Source organism: Mustelus asterias, chromosome 23, assembly GCF_964213995.1.
Source record: "Mustelus asterias chromosome 23, sMusAst1.hap1.1, whole genome shotgun sequence".
Taxonomy (NCBI): Eukaryota; Metazoa; Chordata; class Chondrichthyes; order Carcharhiniformes; family Triakidae; genus Mustelus; species Mustelus asterias.
The window spans coordinates 54,042,426-54,063,493 of NC_135823.1; the positions used below are offsets into that span (position 1 = coordinate 54,042,426).

General features: G+C 45.3%; 1 protein-coding gene across 1 annotated transcript; it reads right to left on the reverse strand.

Annotated features, from left to right (window-relative positions):
• Positions 1-413: 413 nt before the first annotated feature.
• On the reverse strand, positions 414-19,416 carry LOC144510795 (cytochrome P450 2K4-like). Its single transcript, XM_078240686.1, has 9 exons — positions 19,216-19,416; positions 17,523-17,685; positions 15,967-16,116; positions 14,412-14,572; positions 12,610-12,783; positions 11,422-11,563; positions 9,505-9,692; positions 5,696-5,837; positions 414-640 (listed from the first exon to the last, which is right to left on the reverse strand). The coding sequence occupies exons 1-9, from the start codon at positions 19,414-19,416 to the stop codon at positions 462-464; spliced, it is 1,500 nt and encodes a 499-aa protein (XP_078096812.1). The 3' UTR covers positions 414-461.
• Positions 19,417-21,068: the final 1,652 nt, after the last annotated feature.

Below are 21,068 nucleotides of genomic sequence, written 5' to 3' on the forward strand. Positions count from 1 at the left end.
AAGGATGTTAAGGGAACAAGAACATGATGGATGATGCATGTCTCGATATTTTGCCCAGTAAAATGCAGCTCATATTCATAACATTGAACATGGGCTGTGCCTGTATGGAAGCTTCTGGAATTATCTTAGTTGATTTAAACATGGACACTGATGAACTGTTAAGATGGGTGACAAGGGATCCGGTGACCAAAGCAAGTGTAATTTGTGTGATGGAACTGGGGCTGTCGGCCTGGTAGGAAAACCCGCCCAGCAAGTTCTGGAACTTCACAACTCATGGTGTATCTCTCAACTTCCTGAACCTTCTGCCCTGTTTGTGCATTAATGACAGGTGTGTTGTAGACACACCATAAACTTCACCCACATATCTCAGCCCAATGACAAACATTACAGATAATGTGCAAAGAAAACCCATGTATTTCTACAAGTGATTAAAGAAATTATCAGGTAAATCATTGTGTAAATCAGCGACGGACTGCACACACATACGGGTACTTAGGGAATGAAGTTAAACCCACACCCGACTCAAGCCCCAATTCACTGACATGCGGTGGAACTTGAAACTTGAAGTTTTGTACCAGAGCCGTAAAGAACAGGAACAGTTCCATCCTAGCCAGGATCTCACCAGCGCAGGCCCTCCGACCTACAGAAAAAACATTGCAGAATTATCAATGATGCTGCTCAAAGAAACAAAGTTATTCAGAATGATTTTTAAAACAGTAAATGGAACATTGCAGTTTTAGAAGAAGACAGGACAGGACAGGCCCTGCCACCAGTTTTCATGTCTGTTCAAATTGACAATAAACTCCTTCATGATTTAAGGTGCCAGACACAGATCCATGGGCAGCACTTTCACCTCTCAAACCAGGGGTGGGGGGTTAACTCTGTGAGAACTACAGAATGAAAAATGTGAGAAACAGTGTGTAGGCTGTTAGGGATCAGATCAGAAACTCCAGTGTATATTACGAAGTTAGCTTGGATCCCAAACCTAAACTCTGGCAGCTCCCAGTCACCAGACTTCAGAAACATAAAGGGATCGCTCCGTCTGAGAGCTATCGTTTCGAAGCTGCAGAGAAAGAGAATTATCTGGCAGATTCCCGTCTCCAACGTCAGAGGGGAGGGGGTGGGGAGGGAAGACGCAGAGCTCTCTCTCCCTCTCAACTTAAAAGCAGCATCTGAACAGCAACTAAGCATGAATTATCTGTGTAAGCCTAGCTCCACCCAGTCCATATGACCACACCTGTCAATCAAACAGATCGAGTCCGCCCTGCAAAACCTCAGGGGAACCACTAAAAACAGCAGAACTGCATTTTTCCAGATTAAAACAAATATTTGAGCAATTATGCTGCTGCAGTAACAATACAATGCTGCTGGATACAGACAAAATGTCATCGCGAATGAAAACTAACTGCTAAAATACATCCTGCACAAGAAACATGACAAAATACATTTCTTAAAGACATATTATGGTAACACGGCTGTGATAAATGTTAATGTCACAAACAATGAGAGTAATGGAACAGTTGGTACTTCTGGCTTCATATGATTCAGCAGAATATCAGTGCAATAGGAATATAATGAACACAAGAACTGTTTCAATCTCTGAAGAGGCTGATTATACTGCCAGGGCAGAAACTTGGTGGGATATTTTCAAGTGCACTGATCAAAGGCTGGTTAAAAACCCTGCTCACAGGATCCACCTGTGGGTGGGATTTCTGCCAGCATGGCAACAGATAAAGTTAACCAATGAAGGAGTGATCACAACCCACTGGCTAATAGCCAAGTGATATTAGGATGAGCATGAGATGAGCATAGAACATTACAGCGCAGTACAGGCCCTTCGGCCTTCGATGTTGCGCCGACCAGTGGTACCAATCTAAAGCCCCTCTAATCTACACTATTCCAATATCATCCATATGTTTATCCAATAACCACTTGAATGCTCTCAACGTTGACGAGTCCACCACTGCTGCAGGCAGGGCATTCCACGCCCTTACTACTCTCTGCGTAAAGAACCTACCTCTAACATCTGTCCTATATCTCTCACCCCTCAATTTAAAGCTATGTCCCCTAATGCTAGCCAACACCATCCGAGGAAAAAGGCTCTCACTATCCACCCTATCTAATCCTCTGATCATCTTGTATGCCTCTATTAAGTCACCTCTTAACCTTCTTCTCTCTAACGAAAACAGCCTCAAGCCCCTCAGCCTTTCCTCATATGATTTTCCCACCATACCAGGCAACATCCTGGTAAATCTCCTCTGCACCCTTTCCAACACTTCCACATCTTTCCTATAATACGGCGACCAGAACTGTACGCAATACTCCAAATGCGGCTGCACCAGAGTTTTGTACAGTTGCAGCATGACCTCCTGGCTCCGAAACTCAATCCCTCTACCAATGAAAGCTAACACACCGTACGCCTTCTTAACAACCCTATCAACCTGGGTGCCAACTTTCAGGGATCTATGCACATGGACACCCAGATCCCTCTGTTCATCCACACTACCAAGTATCTTACCATTAGCCCAGTACTCTGTATTCCTGTTACTCCTTCCAAAGTGAATCACCTCACACTTTTCCGCATTAAACTCCATTTGCCACCTCTCAGCCCAGCTCTGCAGCTTATCTATGTCCCTCAGTAACCTGCCACTTCCCTCTGCACTGTCTACAACTCCACCGACTTTAGTGTCATCCGCAAATTTACTAATCCATCCTTCCACGCCCTCATCCAAGTCATTAATAAAAATGACAAACAGCAGTGGCCTCAAAACAGATCCTTGCGGTACACCACTAGTAACTGAACTCCAGGATGAATATTTCCCATCAACCACCACCCTTTGTTTTCTTACAGCTAGCCAATTCCTGATCCAAACCACTAAATCACCCTCAATCCCATGTGTCCGTATTTTCTGCAAAAGCTTACCACGGGGAACCTTATCAAATGCTTTGCTGAAATCCATATACACCACATCAACCGCTTTACCCTCATCCACCTCTTTGGTCACCTTCTCAAAGAACTCAATAAGGTTTGTGAGGCACGACCTACCCTTCACAAAACCGTGCTGAATATCCTTAATCAAATTATTCCTTTCCAGGTGATTATAAATCCTATCTCTTATAATCCTTTCCAATACTTTGCCCACAACAGAAGTAAGGCTCATCGGTCTATAATTACCAGGGTTGTCCCTACTCCCCTTCTTGAACAAGGAGACAACATTTGCTATCCTCCAGTCTTCTGGCACTGTTCCTGTAGACAATGACGACACAAAGATCAAAGCCAAAGGCTCTGCAATCTCCTCTCTAGCCTCCCAGAGAATCCTAGGATAAATCCCATCCGGCCCAGGGGACTTATCTATTTTTACCCTTTCCAGAATTGCTAACACCTCCTCCTTATGAACATCAATCCCATCCAGTCCAACAGCCTGCATCTCAGTACTCCCCTCGACAACACTGTCCCTCTCCAGTGTGAATACCGACGAAAAATATTCATTTAGTGCCTCTCCTATCTCTTCAGACTCCACGCACAACTTTCCACTCCTGTCCTTGACTGGCCCTAATCTTACCCTAGTCATTATTTTACTCCTGACATACCTATAGAAAGCTTTAGGGTTTTCCTTGATCCTACCTGCCAAAGACTTCTCATGTCCCCTCCTGGCTCTTCTTAACTCTTTCTTTAGGTCCTTCCTGGCTAACTTGTAACTCTCAAGCGCCCTAACTGAGCCTTCACGTCTCACCTGAACATAAGTCTCCTTCTTCCTCTTCACAAGAGATTCAACCACCTTAGTAAACCACGGTTCCTTCACACGTCTGCTTCCTCCCTGCCTGACCGGTACATATTTATCAAGGACGCGTTGTAGCTGTTCCTTGAACAAGTTCCACATTACAATTGTGCCCATCCCCTGCAGTTTCCTTCCCCAACCTATGCCAGCTAAATCTCGCCTAATCGCATCATAATTTCCTTTCCCCCAGCTATAACTCTTGCTCTTTGGTATATCCCTATCCTTTTCCATTGCTAAAGTAAACGTAATCGAATTGTGGTCACTGTCACCAAAGTGCTCACCTACCTCCAAATCTAACACCTGGCCTGGTTCATTACCCAGTACCAAATCCAATGTGGCCTCGCCTCTTGTTGGTCTATCTACATACTGCGTTAGGAAGCCTTCCTGCACACACTGGACAAAAACCGACCCCTCTAAAGTACTCGAACTATAGCTTTTCCAGTCAATATTTGTAAAGTCAAAGTCCCCCAGTACAACTACCCTGTTACTTTCGCTCCTATCCAGAATCATCTTTGCAATCTTTTCCTCTACATCTCTGGAACTTTTCGGAGGTCTATAAAAAACTCCCAACAGGGTGACCTCTCCTTTCCTGTTTCTAACCCCTGCCCAAACTACCTCAGTAGATGAGTCCTCATCAAATGTCCTTTCTGCCACCGTAATACTGTCCTTGACTAACAATGCCACACCTCCCCCTCTTTTACCACCTTCCCTGCACTTACTGAAACATCTAAACCCCGGAACCTGCAACAACCATTCCTGTCCCTGCTCTATCCATGTCTCCGAGATGGCCACAACATCGAAATCCCAGGTACCAACCCATGCTGCAAGCTCACCCACCTTATTCCGCATGCTCCTGGCGTTGAAGTATGCACACTTCAAACCACCTTCCTGCCTGCCAGTACACTCCTGCGACTCTGAAACCTCATCCATGACCTCACTACTCTCAACCTCCTGTACACCGGAGCTACAATTCAGGTACCCATCCCCCTGCTGAATTAATTTAAACTCTCCCGAAGTCTTATCAACAATTAGTAAGTGCAGTTTCATTCACTTATTGATTGTCTCTCAATACAGTCTCACGGGGTTGAAGCATTTGTCCTTGAAGCCTCTGTATCTCAGGCTCAGAACAAAATTAAATGCTTCAGAGTCTCCGAGAAAAAGTGCCTCCAAGCCCCACTCCAGAGACTTGGGTTGAACTCATTTGGTTTTTCCCATTGGGTTTTATCATACAGCACAGAGGACAGCAATGGAATCACATGGGTTCCCTGGAAATATTAAAATATAATTTTCATATGATACTTGTATTTTGTTAATGTAGGTCATTGCTGAAAATATTTATACTGTTGTTAATCAGTCATCTCAGTGTGAGCTTAAATATAGAATTTCCATTCCAATTCTGGCCCCTTGGCCAGCCCCAGTTTTACTCATTCCACCAGTAAGAAGCTGTGCTTTCAGCTGTCTGGGCCCCAAACTCAAATCCAGGATGGTGCTCTGGGTGCAGAACTGAGAATGCCCCTTTCAGAGGGACCATGTTTCAAATCAAACATTAGACTGAGGTGCAATCTGGCATTATTTATGAATTGCTGGCAGTGTTCCCTCCATTTCAATCGTGACTATGGATCAAAGGCATTGGCATGCTGAAAGTTATGATGCCCTGAAACTGTGAAGGTGCAGTTTTAATAAATGAGTGTTCCATTAATTCCCAGTTCAAGCTTCCACAGCCAGTCTCACCATTGTGGAGATAAGTAGGTGTAGGCAGTCTGAGAAAAAAGACAGCAACACCTCACACCCCACCAAGAAAAAGATAATTGAATTGGAATCCTCTTAACGCTGCATTTTCTACATGTTATTTTCCCCAGCAAGGGAGAGAATGTTTCCACCAATACACAGTCCAATAAAGTCATACGCTGTGCTACCTGCGGAGAAAGGTATGAAGGCTTCTCTCTTCACAAACTTGCCCTCAGCATCCAGAAAGTGAGACGGGTTGAACTCATTTGGTTTTTCCCATTGGGTTTTATCATACAGCACAGAGGACAGCAATGGAATCACATGGGTTCCCTGGAAATATTAAAATATAATTTTCATATGATACTTGTATTTTGTTAATGTAGGTCATTGCTGAAAATATTTATACTGTTGTTAATCAGTCATCTCAGTGTGAGCTTAAATATAGAATTTCCATTCCAATTCTGGCCCCTTGGCCAGCCCCAGTTTGACTCATTCCACCAGCAAGAAGCTGTGCTTTCAGCTGTCTGAGCCCCAAACTCTGGATATCCCCATGTTACCTTCTCCACCTGCCACATCTCTCCCCCTCAGACCCTACATTTGTGGTCGCCATGTCATAGTTGGGTGCATGTTCACTTCTCATCGAATCATAGGATTATACAGCGCAGAAGAGGCCCTTCAGCCCATCGAGTCTGCACCGACGCATGCAATGCCCTGAACTGCCCACCTAATCCCACCTGCCAGCACTTGGTCCATAGCCTTGAATGTTATAATGTGCCAAGTGCTCATCCAGATACTTTTTAAAGGATGTGAGGCAACCCACCTCCACCACTCTCTCAGGCAGCGCATTCCAGACCATCACCACATAGAACATAGAACATAGAACAGTACAGCACAGAACAGGCCCTTCGGCCCACGATGTTGTGCCGAGCTTTATCTGAAACCAAGATCAAGCTATCCCACTCCCTATCATCCTGGTGTGCTCCATGTGCCTATCCAATAACCGCTTAAATGATCCTAAAGTGTCTGACTCCACTATCAGGCAGGCAGTCCATTCCACACCCCACCCACTCTCTGCGTAAAGAACCTACCTCTGATATCCTTCCTATATCTCCCACCATGAACCCTATAGTTATTCCCCCTTGTAATAGCTCCATCCACGCGAGGAAATAGTCTTTGAACGTTCACTCTATCTATCCCCTTCATCATTTTATAAACCTCTATTGAGTCTCCCCTCAGCCTCCTCCGCTCCAGAGAGAACAGCCCGAGCTCCCTCAACCTTTCCTCATAAGACCTACCCTCCAAACCAGGTAGCATCCTGGTAAATCTCCTCTGCACTCTTTCCAGCGCTTCCACATCCTTCTTATAGTGAGGTGACCAGAACTGCACACAATATTCCAAATCTGGTCTCACCAAGGTCCTGTACAGTTGCAGCATAACCCCATGGCTCGGAAACTCCAACCCCCTGTTAATAAAAGCTAACACACTATAGGCCTTCTTCACAGCTCTATCCACTTGAGCGGCAACCTTTAGAGATCTGTGGATATAGACCCCAAGATCTCTCTGTTCCTCCACAGTCTTCAGAACCCTACCTTTGACCCTGTAATCCACATTTAAATTAGTCCTACCAAAATGAATCACCTCACATTTATCAGGGTTAAACTCCATTTGCCATTTTTCAGCCCAGTTCTGCATCCTATCCATGTCTCTTTGCAGCCTACAACAGCCCTCGACCTCATCCACTACACCAATCTTGGTGTCATCAGCAAATTTACTGATCCACCCTTCAGCCCCCTCTGGACAAAAAGGTTTTCCTCACACACCACCCCCCAAACCTCCTGCCCCTCATCTTGAACCTATGTCCCCTCCTGACTCACCCTTCAACTAACGGGAATAACTGCTCCTTATCCACTCTGTCCATGTCTCTCATAATCTTGTACACCTTAATCAAGTCACCCCTCAGTCTTCTCTGCTCCAATGGAAACAATGATGTGGAGATGCCAATGGAAACAACCCAAGGCTATCCAACTTCTCTTCATAACTTAAATGTTCCATGCCAGGCAGCATCCTGGTGAATCTCCTCTGTGCCCCCTCCAGTGCAATCACATCTTTCTGGTAATGTGGCGACCAGAACTGCACACAGTGCTCTAGCTGTGGCCTCACCAAAGTTCTATACAACTCCAACGTGACTTCCCTGCTTTTGTAATCTATGTCTCGCCTGATAAAGGCAAGTGTCCCATATGTCTTTTTCACCACTCGACTAACATGCCCTTCCACTTTCAGAGATCTGTGGACAAACACACCAAGGTCCCTTTGTTCCACAGAACTTCCTAATGAACTACCATTCATTGGATAATTTATCAAAATACTCCTTCCAAAGTGTATCAGCTCACACTTTTTAGCGTTAAATTCCATCTGCCACTTATCTGCCCATTTGACCATTCCGTCTATATGTTCTTGTAGCCCAAAACACTCCACCTCACTGTTAACCACCCTTTGTGTCACATCAAATTGCAGGGCCTTAGCACAGAGACCACCATTCCAGTACAGAGACCACTGCTCCAGTACAGACACCACCACTCCAGTACAGACACCACCATTCCATTAAAGAGACCACTGCTCCAGTACAGAGACACTGCTCCAGTACAGAGACCACCATTCCAGTACAGAGACCACCACTCAGTACAGAGACCACCGCTCCAGTACAGACACCACCATTCCTGTAAAGAGACCACTGCTCCAGTACAGAGATCACTGCTCCAGTACAGAGACCACCATTCCAGTACAGAGACCACCACTCCAGTACAGAGACCACCGCTCCAGTACAGAGACAACTGCTCCAGTACAGAGACCACCGCTCCAGTACAGAGACCACCGCTCCAGTACAGAGACAACCGCTCCAGTACAGAGACAACTGCTCCAGGACAGAGACTGCCACTTCAGTACAGGAGTGCCGCTACTGCAGAGATACTGGCCGAGATTTTCCAGTCGCAGGCGGGATGGAATATTTGGCAGACCTGCAAAAAGTTCCACTGACATTCAACGCAAATTTTCGGTCCTGCCACAATCCCAACCACTGCCTTTTCAATTGGACAGGATTGAAGCTGAGGCCTCATTTCTGTCTTCCTGGTAGGTGCAAAAGATGATCCGGTCATTATTACAACATTCCTGGTCTTGGTAAATGAATGCAAAATACTTCATGAGTCTGCAGAGGTATATGAAACAGGGGCTTTACTGGAACACATCTTACTGCTCTGGCTTATACTTTTCACAAGGGTGCACATGAGACAAAATAAATCATGTGATGTTGCCTCACTTTCTGTGATGATACACAATGAGAATTAAAATACTAAAATCCCAATATACCACATGACACTACACTACAATGGTCACATTGCTGTTTGCTGTGCGCATATCGAATGCTGCATTTCCCACATTACGACGGTGACTAAACTTCAAAAGTATTTCATTGGATCTAAAATGCTTTGAAACCTCCTGGAGTCATGCAAAGTGCTTTATAAATGTAAGTCTTCCTCTTAAGCCTAACTCAGTTTATGTTATCTCTCCTGATATCTCCTGCTGTGGCTCGGTGTCAAATATTTGCTCCTGAATAGTTCCTTGGGAAATGCACATTCTGCATTCAAAGGTGTGCAATGAAAGATTTGTTTGTGAACTCATTTGCTCCCAATTTATTCTCCCTTTCTCCCTGTTCACCCTACTCATTTACAACATAGAATAACCCCAAAAGAGGCAATGGAGAAAGAGGCCTTTCAGCCCATTCTTTCTGTGTCAGAACTGTGATTGAGTTTCTAATTATTTCCACTCCTCTGCTCTTCCTCCAACAACTTTGGTATATATCAGTTAATGAGAGCTAACCACTGAGGCACAAATGGGGCAAAGTGTAATTAGGTGCAAATTTGAGAGCTCATTTCCTCCCCAAGCTCTCCATTAAATGTCAAAATATCAAGCCCCAGCTGTGGCCATTGCTTCCCTGGAGTACCTTTGGAATGAAGAATCCTTTGAAGATTAAGTCCCCTGTGGTTTCGTGTGGGAGGCTCAGGGGCGCAACGTCACCAAACCTCTGGATTTCGTGGATCACCGCGTTAGCGTACGGCAATCTCTTCCGATCTTGAATTCTGGGAGATCGATCTGATCCAATAACTCTGGTAATTTCCTTGTGAACCTTTTCTGCAAGACAAGCACATTTTTAAAGTGATTGAAAGTACGGTCCTGGATTTATTCCTGCAAGACAGCTCCTGACCTCATTACAGCCTTGGTTCAAACATGGGCAAAAGAGCTGAATGACTGCCCTTGACAATATCCAGCATTGGACTGACAAGTGAAAAGTAACATTCGCGCCACACAAGTGCCAGGCATTGACCACCTCCAGCAAGAGAGAATCCAACCATCAACACTCAAATTTCAATGGCATTACCATCACTGAATTCCCCACTATCAACATCCTGGGGCTTTGCACTGACCAGAAACTGAACTGGACTATCTGTATAAATACTATGGCAATGTAAGCAGGTCAGCGGCCAGGGATCCTACACCAAGTAACTAACCTCCTGACTTCCCAAAACTAGTTCATCATCTACAAGGCACAAGTCAGGAGTGAGATGGAATTCTCTCCATTTGCCTGGATGAGTACAGCTTCAACAGCACCCAAGAAGCTTGACACCATCTGGGAAAGAAGCAGCACGCTTGGTTGGTACCCCTTCCACATTCACTCCATCCACCACCAATGAACAGTGACTGCAGTGTGTACAATCTACAAGATGCATAGAATCATAGAATCCCTACAGTGCAGAAGGAGGCCATTCAGCCCATCGAGTCTGCACCGACCACAATCCCACCCAGGCCCTACCCCCACATATTCTACCCGCTAATCCCTCTAACCTACGCATCTCAGGACAATAAGGGGCAATTTTTAACCTGGCCAATCAACCTAACCCGCACATCTGGACTGTGGGAGGAAACCGGAGCACCCGGAAGAAACCCACGCAGACACGAGGAGAATGTGCAAACTCCACACAGACAGTGACCCGAGTCGGGAATCGAACCCGGGACCCTGGAGCTGTGAAGCAGCAGTGCTAACCACTGTGCTACCGTGCCACCCCATGCACTGCAGGAACTGACCAAGGTTCCTTCGGCAGCACCTTCCAAACCCACGACCAATACCATCTAGAAGGGCAAGAGCAGTAGATACATGGTAACACCACCATCTAGAGATTCCCTTTCTCACCATCCTGACTTGGAAATATTTTGTTGTTCTTTCACTGTCACTGGGTCAAAATCCAGGAACTCCCTCCCCAATAGTACTGTGGGTGTACCTACATCACAGGAACTGCAGTGGTTCAAGAAGGTGGCTCACCACCACCTTCTGAAGGGCAAGTAGAGATGGGCAATTGTTAAAACACAGGTCAGAAACTCCAAGGTGTTTAATGAAGTTAGCCCAGGCCCTAAGTTTTACATTTGATTTTGGTGTTCGGGTGAATTTAAGGTGTTTCACTCCAGGTACGATTCAGTTAACCACTAGGGTCACATCCCCAAATCAAGCTCCACTCAACAATCCCCAAAGGACCATGAAACCACAGAACACTGCATTAGTCCAGATTAAAATCAACGTGATATCAATTATATTGTCCCAGCAGCAATAAAGGACACCGGTCACAGACATCACGGTGCCAACAATTGCCAGTGCCTGCCAGAAACATACTGCAGAGGAACCTGATGAAAGTACATTTCTGAAAGGCACAGCATGGTCACACAATAAATGCTGGTAATAGACAGTGACACCCACATTCCGTAAAGAGGGAGAAAAAAAGCTCAAAATCCCACCCATGATAATCTGAGAGTGAGGGATACAAAATGATACAACAAGATGGGTCCAGAATGGAATCAGACTGCTTCTTACTCTGAATCTCTGGATATTTCATCATCAGAAGCATTCCCCAACGAACTGTGGTTGAGGTGGTCTCCATCCCTGCAGCAAATAGGTCGGCTACGGTGAAGGTTAAGTTGTTTTCATTAAAGTATGAATTAGGGTTGCCCGATTCCTACAAGAAATAACAAAACAAAAGCTCAGAACTGGGATTGGAACCAGTAGAGTGCGGCATGGGTGCATTATTAACCTGAATTCTACATTATTGGGAAATGCAGTACAGAAAAGGGGCCAGGAATAAGAGGCAGCAATGGGTTTGCTCCAGTGTAGTACCAAAGGAATGCCGCACTGTCAGAGGTGCCACTTTTGATAAGGTGTCAAACAAAGGCTCTGTCTGCTCTCTCGGGTGGAAATATTGCAAAGAAAAGCAGGTCGGTTCTCCCCGCTGTCTTAAGATTTCTATTCTGTCTTTTATGACCTGAGGATGTTGCAAAGTGCCTGACAGCCAATAAAGCATTGCTGTGAGTGTGGTGACTGTCAGAAACAAGCAGCCAATCTGAGCTGGGGAAGTGTCCACAAACAGCAATGTGGGATTGACCAGTGATGCGCGTTATCACACACGAGGCTTGAGATGCTCAGGAAATAAAGGCTTTTATTTGCTGTAACAACGAAGCTACTAATTATATACACGATCCCAGACTGAGGGGTCCCAGACTGAGCAGAGACCTTTATACCTCTCCCAGGAGGCGGAGCCCGACTGGGATGTACCATAATAACTATAATACAAGGTGTAACAGCCCAACCCTAACCCCAACAGCAACAAGTAGAACAACCCATCCCTAATCCCAACAGCAACATATATACATATTTGTAGTACTGGCCAGACCCTGGCTCAGTACTACCTAGTGGGAACCAACGATGGTTCACCACAACCAGATAGTCTGTTTTCCTGATATTGGTTGAATTCACATCACAAACAATGACTACATTTGAAAAGTGCCTCATTGGCTGGAATCTGCTTTGGGACATCCTGGGGTTCGATAGACAGAATGTAAAAGGTTCTTTCTTTTAAAAATAAATTATACTTTCCACAGAATCAGACATTTACAGCCCATCCTGCCATGCTGGGTTGAACAAAGTTCCCTTTGTTGTCCCAAGACATCATAACCAGAGCTTATAGAGAATCTACAGCACTTCTGAAGAGGGAAGTCGTGTTTCTACCTGTTGTTGTCGCAACACGAATGCATCAATAAAACTCCTCAGGTCATTCTCATCCAGGTTCTGATGGTGATTGATGAAGAGGGTCTTCAAGTAAGCAATTGTCTGCTTTGTATTGGAGAAATACCTTTTGTGTGATCCAGGAAGGAATCCCAAGAAGGGAAATGCATTGTACAGCTATAGAATAAAAATAAAGTGATGCCATTTAGCTTAACATCAAAGCAAATCAACAACCTGCTCACATCCCGGTATTCCATAATGAGAACAGTGCAATGACTAAATCTTTAAAATGTTCGGAATCTGTCGCATGAAAGGGCCCAATTTTATCATCGCGTTGCACCCCTTTTCGGGCGTGAAAACACGGTAAAGTTGGGCTAGAGGCGAGTAGCGTGATCCGTGCCTGCCTCTGCGCCGGTTCCTCTTTATCATGGCCCGAAAATGGGATTGGGACCATGACCGAATCAGGTGCGACGGCCATTCACATGCATTTGCATGCATTTAAATTGACTTAAAGTGCTCAACCTCAAACTTTACTGGCACTTCCACCTTTACCACTCTGTTTGCCCATCCGGAATTGGCGCAAATCAGGCATGCTACATATAAGTTTGATTCGGGCACTCTGTCAGTGAGTGTTAGTGAGGAGATAAGTGCCGAGAGTCCGCGGGCTCTCTGCTTGAGATCAGTTGGGAGCATCCGCTGCCACTCTGCTGTGATCATTGGGGGGGTCCGCTGCCACTCTGCCTGTGATCATTGAGGGGGAAGGGGGTCCGCTGCCACTCTGCCTGTGATCATTGAGGGGGAAAGGGGGTCCGCTGCCACTCTGCCTGTGATCATTGGGGGGGGGGAAGGGGGGTCCGCTGCCACTCCGACTTGAGGGGGAAGGGAGGTTCTGCTGCCACTCTGACTGAGATCAGTGGGAGGCAAGGAGCATTCCACTACCATTCCGCCTTAGATCAGTGTGTGGGAAGGGGGGAGGGGCCCATGATCGGTCTGGGTGGCGGAGGGGGTGGGGGGATAAGGGGGTCACTAATGTTGGGGGTCGGGATAATGCCTGCAGGGGCCAAGGAGAAGCATTTCCCTGCCTGGGAGCGATGTGGCAGGGGAGCCGCATTCTCTCGTTCTTTTCTGCGCATGCGCTGTTCGAGGCGCCGATCGGAGCTGCTGGGTTTCGGGAGAGTTAAGCCCCACCCACAGGCTTGTGCAGCACGATTCGGAATCACTAATACTTTTGCAGGCAGAATGTGTACGGGGGCACCTGAGAATGGGTCTAAAAGTCAGATCTGAAACACTCCCAGTTTCAAGTCCACCCAGCACTTAGAATCTAAATGGTAAAATAGGGCCTTGTGTCCAGATTGTGCACCCATTAGTGTTCATCCTAACAAAGAGCTCCGGTACAAATGTTAACATGAATCTCTTTGATTATTACCTCCCTGCGTCTTTTCAGCTCAGAGTTGTAACATTCCTCTTTCTTATTAACAAACAGCACAGGAGCAGGAGGAGGCCATACAGCCAGTCGGGCCTGATGCTCCCATTAAATTAGATCCCAGCCAATCTCTATGTCCAAAGCTATTTACTCATCTTGGCTCCATAACGTTTCAGGTTCTCGAACCAGCTCAAACACAATGAGAGTGTAACCTCCTTCAGGTAAATTATTAAGGTGCGCTTCTCCTCCATGTAACTAATACATTGCACCACACAGGCTTTTTGAGACTCCACTATAGATCCCCCACCCCTTTCAGCTGCTGCTGGTCGCAAGTGCTCTTTTCTGGAATGTATTTCTGTTGCTGATGAAAGACGGGATTTACCTGGACCATGGGGGAACCAGCAAGTCGATGATTTTCATTCAATCTCTTTATGATTCCGACAAAACTTTCATCCTCATAATCAAATCTGTCACTAAACAGTATTGAGCAAATTATGTTGGCAACTGCAGCATTCAGTTTGTTGGTTGGATTGAAGGATTGGCCTGAAAAGAAAACACGCACACACACACAATCTAGTGCTGATCCTTCACAACAAAATCACAATTGCATTGCTCGTCAGGTAACGAGGGCACTCGGATTGTTCCCGAGGCTGTTATAGGAACACAGAGAGGGGTTAGCAGGGATCTGACTAGAATTTTCTAATCCACCCTAGATATACAAATCGTGCTGAGGAAATGGAGAATACATCCTGAAATGAGAGATGGATCAACTGGAAAACTATAACCCAGTTGGTCACGGCGGTTCTGTGAGAAATTCTTTGATTGATTTTGGGGGAAAATACAGAGACACGGGCACACCGCAGTCAGTGGAATTACTTTTGGATTAATCCAGCAAAAGGCTAGCAGGGACACAATGGACTGTTTGTCCTCTTTGTAATGTTTGCTCAGAATTTATAATCTCCAGGATGGTGTGGTGAGGTACTTAAGAGGGACAGCAAGATGGCACGGTAGTTAGCACTGCTGCCTGACAGCGTCACAGACTCAGGTTCAATTCCGGTTCGGGTTACTGTCTGTGAGGAGTTTGCACATTCTCCCCGTGTCAGTGTGCGTTTCCTCCGGGTGCTCCAGTTTCCTCCCACAGTGCAAAGATGTGCAGGTTAGGTTGATTCGTCATGTTAAATTGCTTCTTAGTGCCAGGGGGTTTTGCAGGTCAAATATCTGGTGTTAAAGGGATTGGGCCTGGGTGGGATTGTTGTCAGTACAGGCTCGAAGGGACATGGCTTCCTTCTGCACCCCACTGGATGCCCCGCATGCAAACACTGCATGGGAATTTCCCAGAAAGTTTAACATTCCACAGATTACCCTGCACTGGGAACCATCCGATACCCTGACTTAAATCACAGACTTTGTTCTGATTCTTTCAGGAGAGTGGTATCTCTTTAAAGGTAAGGAAGATTTAGTCACCTGCTACTCCTTGGTAGCTATGGTACTAATCGCACCTCACCAGACCCCCTTACTATGTCTGTGACTATTATCTCACTCTACCCCCTCACCCACTCACATTACAGACTTACCTTCTCTCCTATCAAAGTGGCCTGGACCCTTCAGCCTACCTGGTGTACAACAACTAGTGCTGTTAAAAATAGGGCACGTGGCCTCACTGCCCCTGATTCTGCTGCTCTGCAATGAAGTGTCCCAGGAACCGGAACGCTGTACTTTTCCCTTCAGGCCCAAGTCGGAAAATCAGCTGGGAAATACACAGCTTCCAATCCAGGTAAGTAAAAAGGGGCAGAGCGGCAACCTGACTGTGATTGCCACTCTCGGAGGTTCTGGGCCTTGTGTGGTTCTCTATAACTCAACCTCATTTACAAATAATTAGAAACACACAGAGAAAAGAAACATTGATAATTCTGTTTCTTTACCTCACACAAACTCACCTTTATAAGAATCAAACATTTTTATCAGAAATTCGGTTTCCTCAATTATTTTGTCTTCAATGGTTTTTGTGCCCATTCCAAAATCTCGCAGGGTGGTTGAGGTGAACCTTCGCATTTGTTTCCATGACTCCCCGTGACCAAAAACAATGCCTATAATTAAATCCATCAGAAAGAAGTCATTTAAACTTCAAACACAATGAAAGATGTTTGACTTTACACTTATTATACTAATACCTCTTCAGTTGTCGATTAACTAGAATAGAAAGTGGTGGAAGCCTAGAAATTACTATAGTTTAAATTATTATTGTCATGTGTATTGGGATACAGTGAAAAGTATTGTTTCTTGTGCTACACAGACAAAGCATACCGTTCAGAGAGTACATAGAGGAGAAGGAAAGGAGAGGGTGCAGAACTTGTGCTGCAATCACACAGCGGGCGTCGAGAGAGATCAGCTTAATATATGGTGGGTCCATTCAAACGTCTGATGGCAACAGGGATGAAGCAGTTCTTGAGGTGGTTGGTATGTGTTCTCAGACTTTTGTATCTGTTTCCCGACAGAAGAATTTGGAAGAGGGTGCGTGGGGTCTTTGATTATGCCGGCTGTTTTTTTAAGGCAGCGGGAATGCAGACGGAGTTAATGGATGGGAGGTTTGTTTGCGTGATGGACTGGGCTACGTTCACAGCCCTTTGTCATTTTTTATGGTCTTGGTCAGAGCAGGAGCCATACCAAGCTGTGACATATCCGGAAAGGATGCTTTCTATGGTGCATCTGTAAAAATTGGTGAGAGTTGTAGCGGACATGCCAAATTTCATTGGCCTCCTGAGGAAGTAGAGACATTGGTGGGCTTTCTTAACGATAGCATTGGCATGGAGGGACCAGTTGTAAATCTATCAGGAATATAGTAAGGGGCTGAGGAGACAACCTTGTGGGTCACCAGTGTTGAGGATAGTCGTGAAGCAGGTGTCATTACCTATCCTACTGATTGCCTGTCCGGAGACATTAGGATTGGATCTGTGTGACATGACCTTTCCCACAGAAACAAAACTAGATCACATTTACAGCACAGACACAGGCCATTCAGCCCAACTGGTCAATCCTAGTGTTCAGGCTCCAAATGAGCCTTCCCCCTCACTCCTGTTTCACTGAACGCAAACAATAATTGACACTGGCTTAATTTTAAATTTCAAATTTGGGATTATTGATTCCTGTTAACACAAATTCTTAATGTATTAATAAAGATGTCAATACCTCTGTTAAAATCACCGAAAATAGGATACTACATGAATTTGCCAATCATTCCTACATTAATATCACCAATTGTAGTTTACACTAATCGTTTGTGTAATTACCACGTTTTACAGAAGTTACAGAAAATTGGTAACCAATCACATTCAAAGGGTTGGTTTTTATCTTCCAAAGTTCTTTAAAACATTAAACTTTAGAAAAGTGAACCTTTGACAAAGTCTGAAAAATATTAATTATTTGAAGCCAGACAGGATTCAGCCAGATTTGAACTGACAGATTTTACAACAGTGAAGTTAAAGGTGAGAATTACCGTGTCCCTTTATAGTTGCCTCAAATATCGGGATGTGCGCTCTTCCACCAAATTCCTCTGCATGTTTGACAAGTGCATCATTCACTGTCTCATAGCCGGTCAGCACCACTACATTCCTGAATCCTAGCTTGATGCTGAATACTGTACCGTACTTCTCAGATAGCTGAAACAAAAGCAATACATTTCCATGAACAACTCATTCAACTATTCACATCACATGCCTTGTGCAGCTTCTCAATAATACATTGTAACATGTTCACCAGCGATGAGGAAGCACCATAGTTTGATAAGGACATTCACAGTCACCAGATACTGACCCTAGTGGCCAGTAGAAAGTCAGGATCTTCATGTGGTGAGTCACTCGGCATGGGAGAATGGGGCTGCAGCCAAGAGAATTGAAAGGATAATTCATGTACCAGCTCCAGAGTATCAGGTTGCAGTCAAATTCGGACCTTACAACTGCTGTCCTTGCCTGGTCGGGTGGCAGAGAGAGTACACGGCCTTTGCCCCAAGCAATGTCTCTGGTTCTGTGTGGAGGTCTGAAGATGGTGGATATTATGGGCTAGTACAAGGTATTAGTATCAAATCGGTCCTTTTGACGGGTGTTAAATATCTTGTATTTGCCTTTGTGGGCAGAAATTAGGAATGATAAGTGGGCAGCCCATTTCTGGGAGTGTATAAAACTTGTCCGATTTTCCTTCCCTTCAGCTCTGACAAAGGGTCATTCGGACTCGAAATGCTGGCTCTATTCTCTCTCCACAGATGCTGTCAGACCTGCTGATTTTCTCCAGCATTTTCTGTTTTTGTGTCCGAACCAGCTTGTGTCCAAAATCATGAGGGAGCTAACCAAAGTAGATCGGGAGAGACTGTTCCAATTGGCGGAATGGTTGAGAAGCAGAGGGCACTAATGCAAAGCAAACGCACCAAAGGTGACATCAGGGATATATTTTTAACACAGTGAGTGTTTAGGATCTGGAACGCACTGCCCAAGACAATGGTGGGGGCAGATTTAATCATGATTTTCAAAAGGGAATTGATTAATTCCATGAAGTGAACCTTCTCAGAACTGCTTCCAGTACAAGTTTATCCTTCCTTAAATAAGTAGACCAGAATTGTACACAGTACTCCAGGTGCGATCTCACCATTGTCCCGTACAGTTGGAGCAAGCCTTTCCTACTTTTCTTTACCCTTTCCATTGCAATAAAGAGCAGCATTCCATTTACCTTTCTAATTCTTCGCTGTGCCTGAATGTTAACTTTCTGTGGTTCATACACCAGGACAGCCAGATCCCTTTGTACTGCAGCATACTGCAGTCACTCTGCATTTAAATAATATTTTAATTTTCTATTCTTCCTGCCAAAGTGGAAAACCTCACACTTCCCACATTTAACTCCATCTGACAAATGTTTGCCCACTCACTCAACCTATCTACAATGGTGTAGACACGATGGGCCAAATGGTCTCCTTCTGCACCGTAACAATTCTGTGGTTCTTTACCTGTCAGTATGATGTCAATTTACCAGCACAGCCTTTGGGTGGAAATCAGCTGCACTCTGGTTGATTTTCAGTGTTTAACAACAATCTGCATTCACATAGCGCCTTCAACACAAAAATGAACATCGCAAGGCACTGAAGAGGTGGCAAACAGCAGAACAGCTTTCCGATTTACTGTAAGAATCTGGCTCTCTCTTACCTTCATCAAGGATTCACTCGGCTTCTTCAGATCCAACATGTGCAGGTTGCCAATCGCTGGGAGAGGAGCGGGTCCCGGGGGGAAGTTGAGGGTTCCATGAGATTTAGACCCAGTGTTAAAATACACCAGAAGGATAATGGTCAGAGCAGCAAACAACACCAGAGTGGCAGGATCCAAAGAGAATGCACTTAGAATCGACATACTGGGATCTAAACTGGTGATGTGCCCAACAGGAGTTATCACAGTTTATGTTAGATCTCAGCACCTTCCCGAAAGAGCTCCAAAATCCAAAAAAGATAAGCTCACACAGGTCGAGGTGGTTTTCAGTTGTTACTCTCTTGCTGACTGGTCTTTCCCTTGTTGAAACCTTGTCGTGTCGCAACTTATAAACAGGATAAAGCTACATAGAAATCATAGAAACCCTACAGTGCAGAAGGAGGCCATTCGGCCCATCGAGTCTGCACCGACCACAATCCCACCCAGACCCCAACCCCACACATCCACCCGCCAATCCCACTAACCTACGCATCACAGGACTCTAAGGGGCAATTTTTAACCTGTCCAATCAACCTAACCCGCACATCTTTGGACTGTGGGAGGAAACCGGAGCACCCGGAGGAAACCCACGCAGACACGAGGAGAATGTGCAAACTCCACACAGACAGTGACCTGAGCCGGGAATTGAACCCAGGACCCTGGAGCTGTGAAGCAGCAGTGTTAACCACTGTGCTACCGTGCCGCCAGCTCCAAGTGCAGCATCACACTAGCAGCAAGGGCGGGACATGCAAAATTATCCCCTCCCACACTCAAAATTGCTGTCAGTTACACTGAGATGATCAGTTTGCTGATGGATAGAGTATTAAATTCCCGTCCCCCTACTTGGGTACTATATAATCACATTCTCCTGTGAGATGTGCAGGAAACCAATCAAAATAAGAGTTCAGAGGAAAGTGGAGGATGGTCATTGATGAAACAGTCAAAGATAGAACCCAACACAAAGCAACTTCTGCTGTAGGTCCTGGAATTGAGATGAATGAATGTTATGGGGATATGGCCCAGGTGGGATTGTTGTCGGTGCAGACTCGATGGGCTGAATGGCCTCCTGCTGCACTGTAGGGGTTCTAAGATTCTATGATTCTATGATACCAGAAGAGAAGCTTTAATTTCTGCTAGTTCAGCTCTTCAATGATTCAGAGTGAAGGTAATCACACAGCTCCAAGTGCAGGTTCAGTGTAATGATTTATCCATTGGCAAAATATTGAATTGATTTCTAATTGAGGCAGATAATGTCTCACTGCCTGGCAGCTGGCTGTGTGATGTTTTGGACTGCTCTTTGGCTCAGTTTTTGAGGGAAGGATTAATGTTTTGTGTCCTGGCTTTCCTGTTCGTTTCAAATGGCCTCCTTCTGACTGTAGGAATTCTAAAAGTAATTGCACAGTCCCAGTTATAGTGGTAGATATTGTCAGTGCAGACTCGATGGGCTGAAGGGCTGAGTCTGTGAGGATAGGGGAGGGAAACTAATGGGTATTTATAGCCACCCTATTGATGTTTCATCACTGCTTGGGGGAGAGTCTGTGTTGCATTCGGGACTGTTGCATGGTCAGGGTCAGGAGGAGGGATTATGTCCCGTCCTTCCCCTTAATGCAAAGAAAATCCATTCCTCCTACCAGTTACCATCTGATAAGATTTCAACAAGGGAAAGTCCAGTTAGCTATAGAGCGACAACTTAAAACCACTTCCACCTGCATGTGTGATGTGCGATTGATTCACACGGGAGGCTAGGACGTACCCGGGAATAAAGGCTTTTATTCACAACAAGATTGGAGCACACTACTTAACAATGTTATCCCAGA

Bases quoted from the DNA above. Each gene is read 5' to 3' on its own strand.
- LOC144510795 (XM_078240686.1), bottom strand. From the start codon at position 19,416: ATGTCGATTCTAAGTGCATTCTCTTTGGATCCTGCCACTCTGGTGTTG. The intron at 14,573-15,966 runs GTGAGTTTGTGT...TTTTCTTTTCAG, and splicing joins AATGTTTGATTCTTATAAAG to GCCAATCCTTCAATCCAACC. The intron at 11,564-12,609 runs GTAGAAACACGA...TATTTCTTGTAG, and splicing joins TCGTGTTGCGACAACAACAG to GAATCGGGCAACCCTAATTC.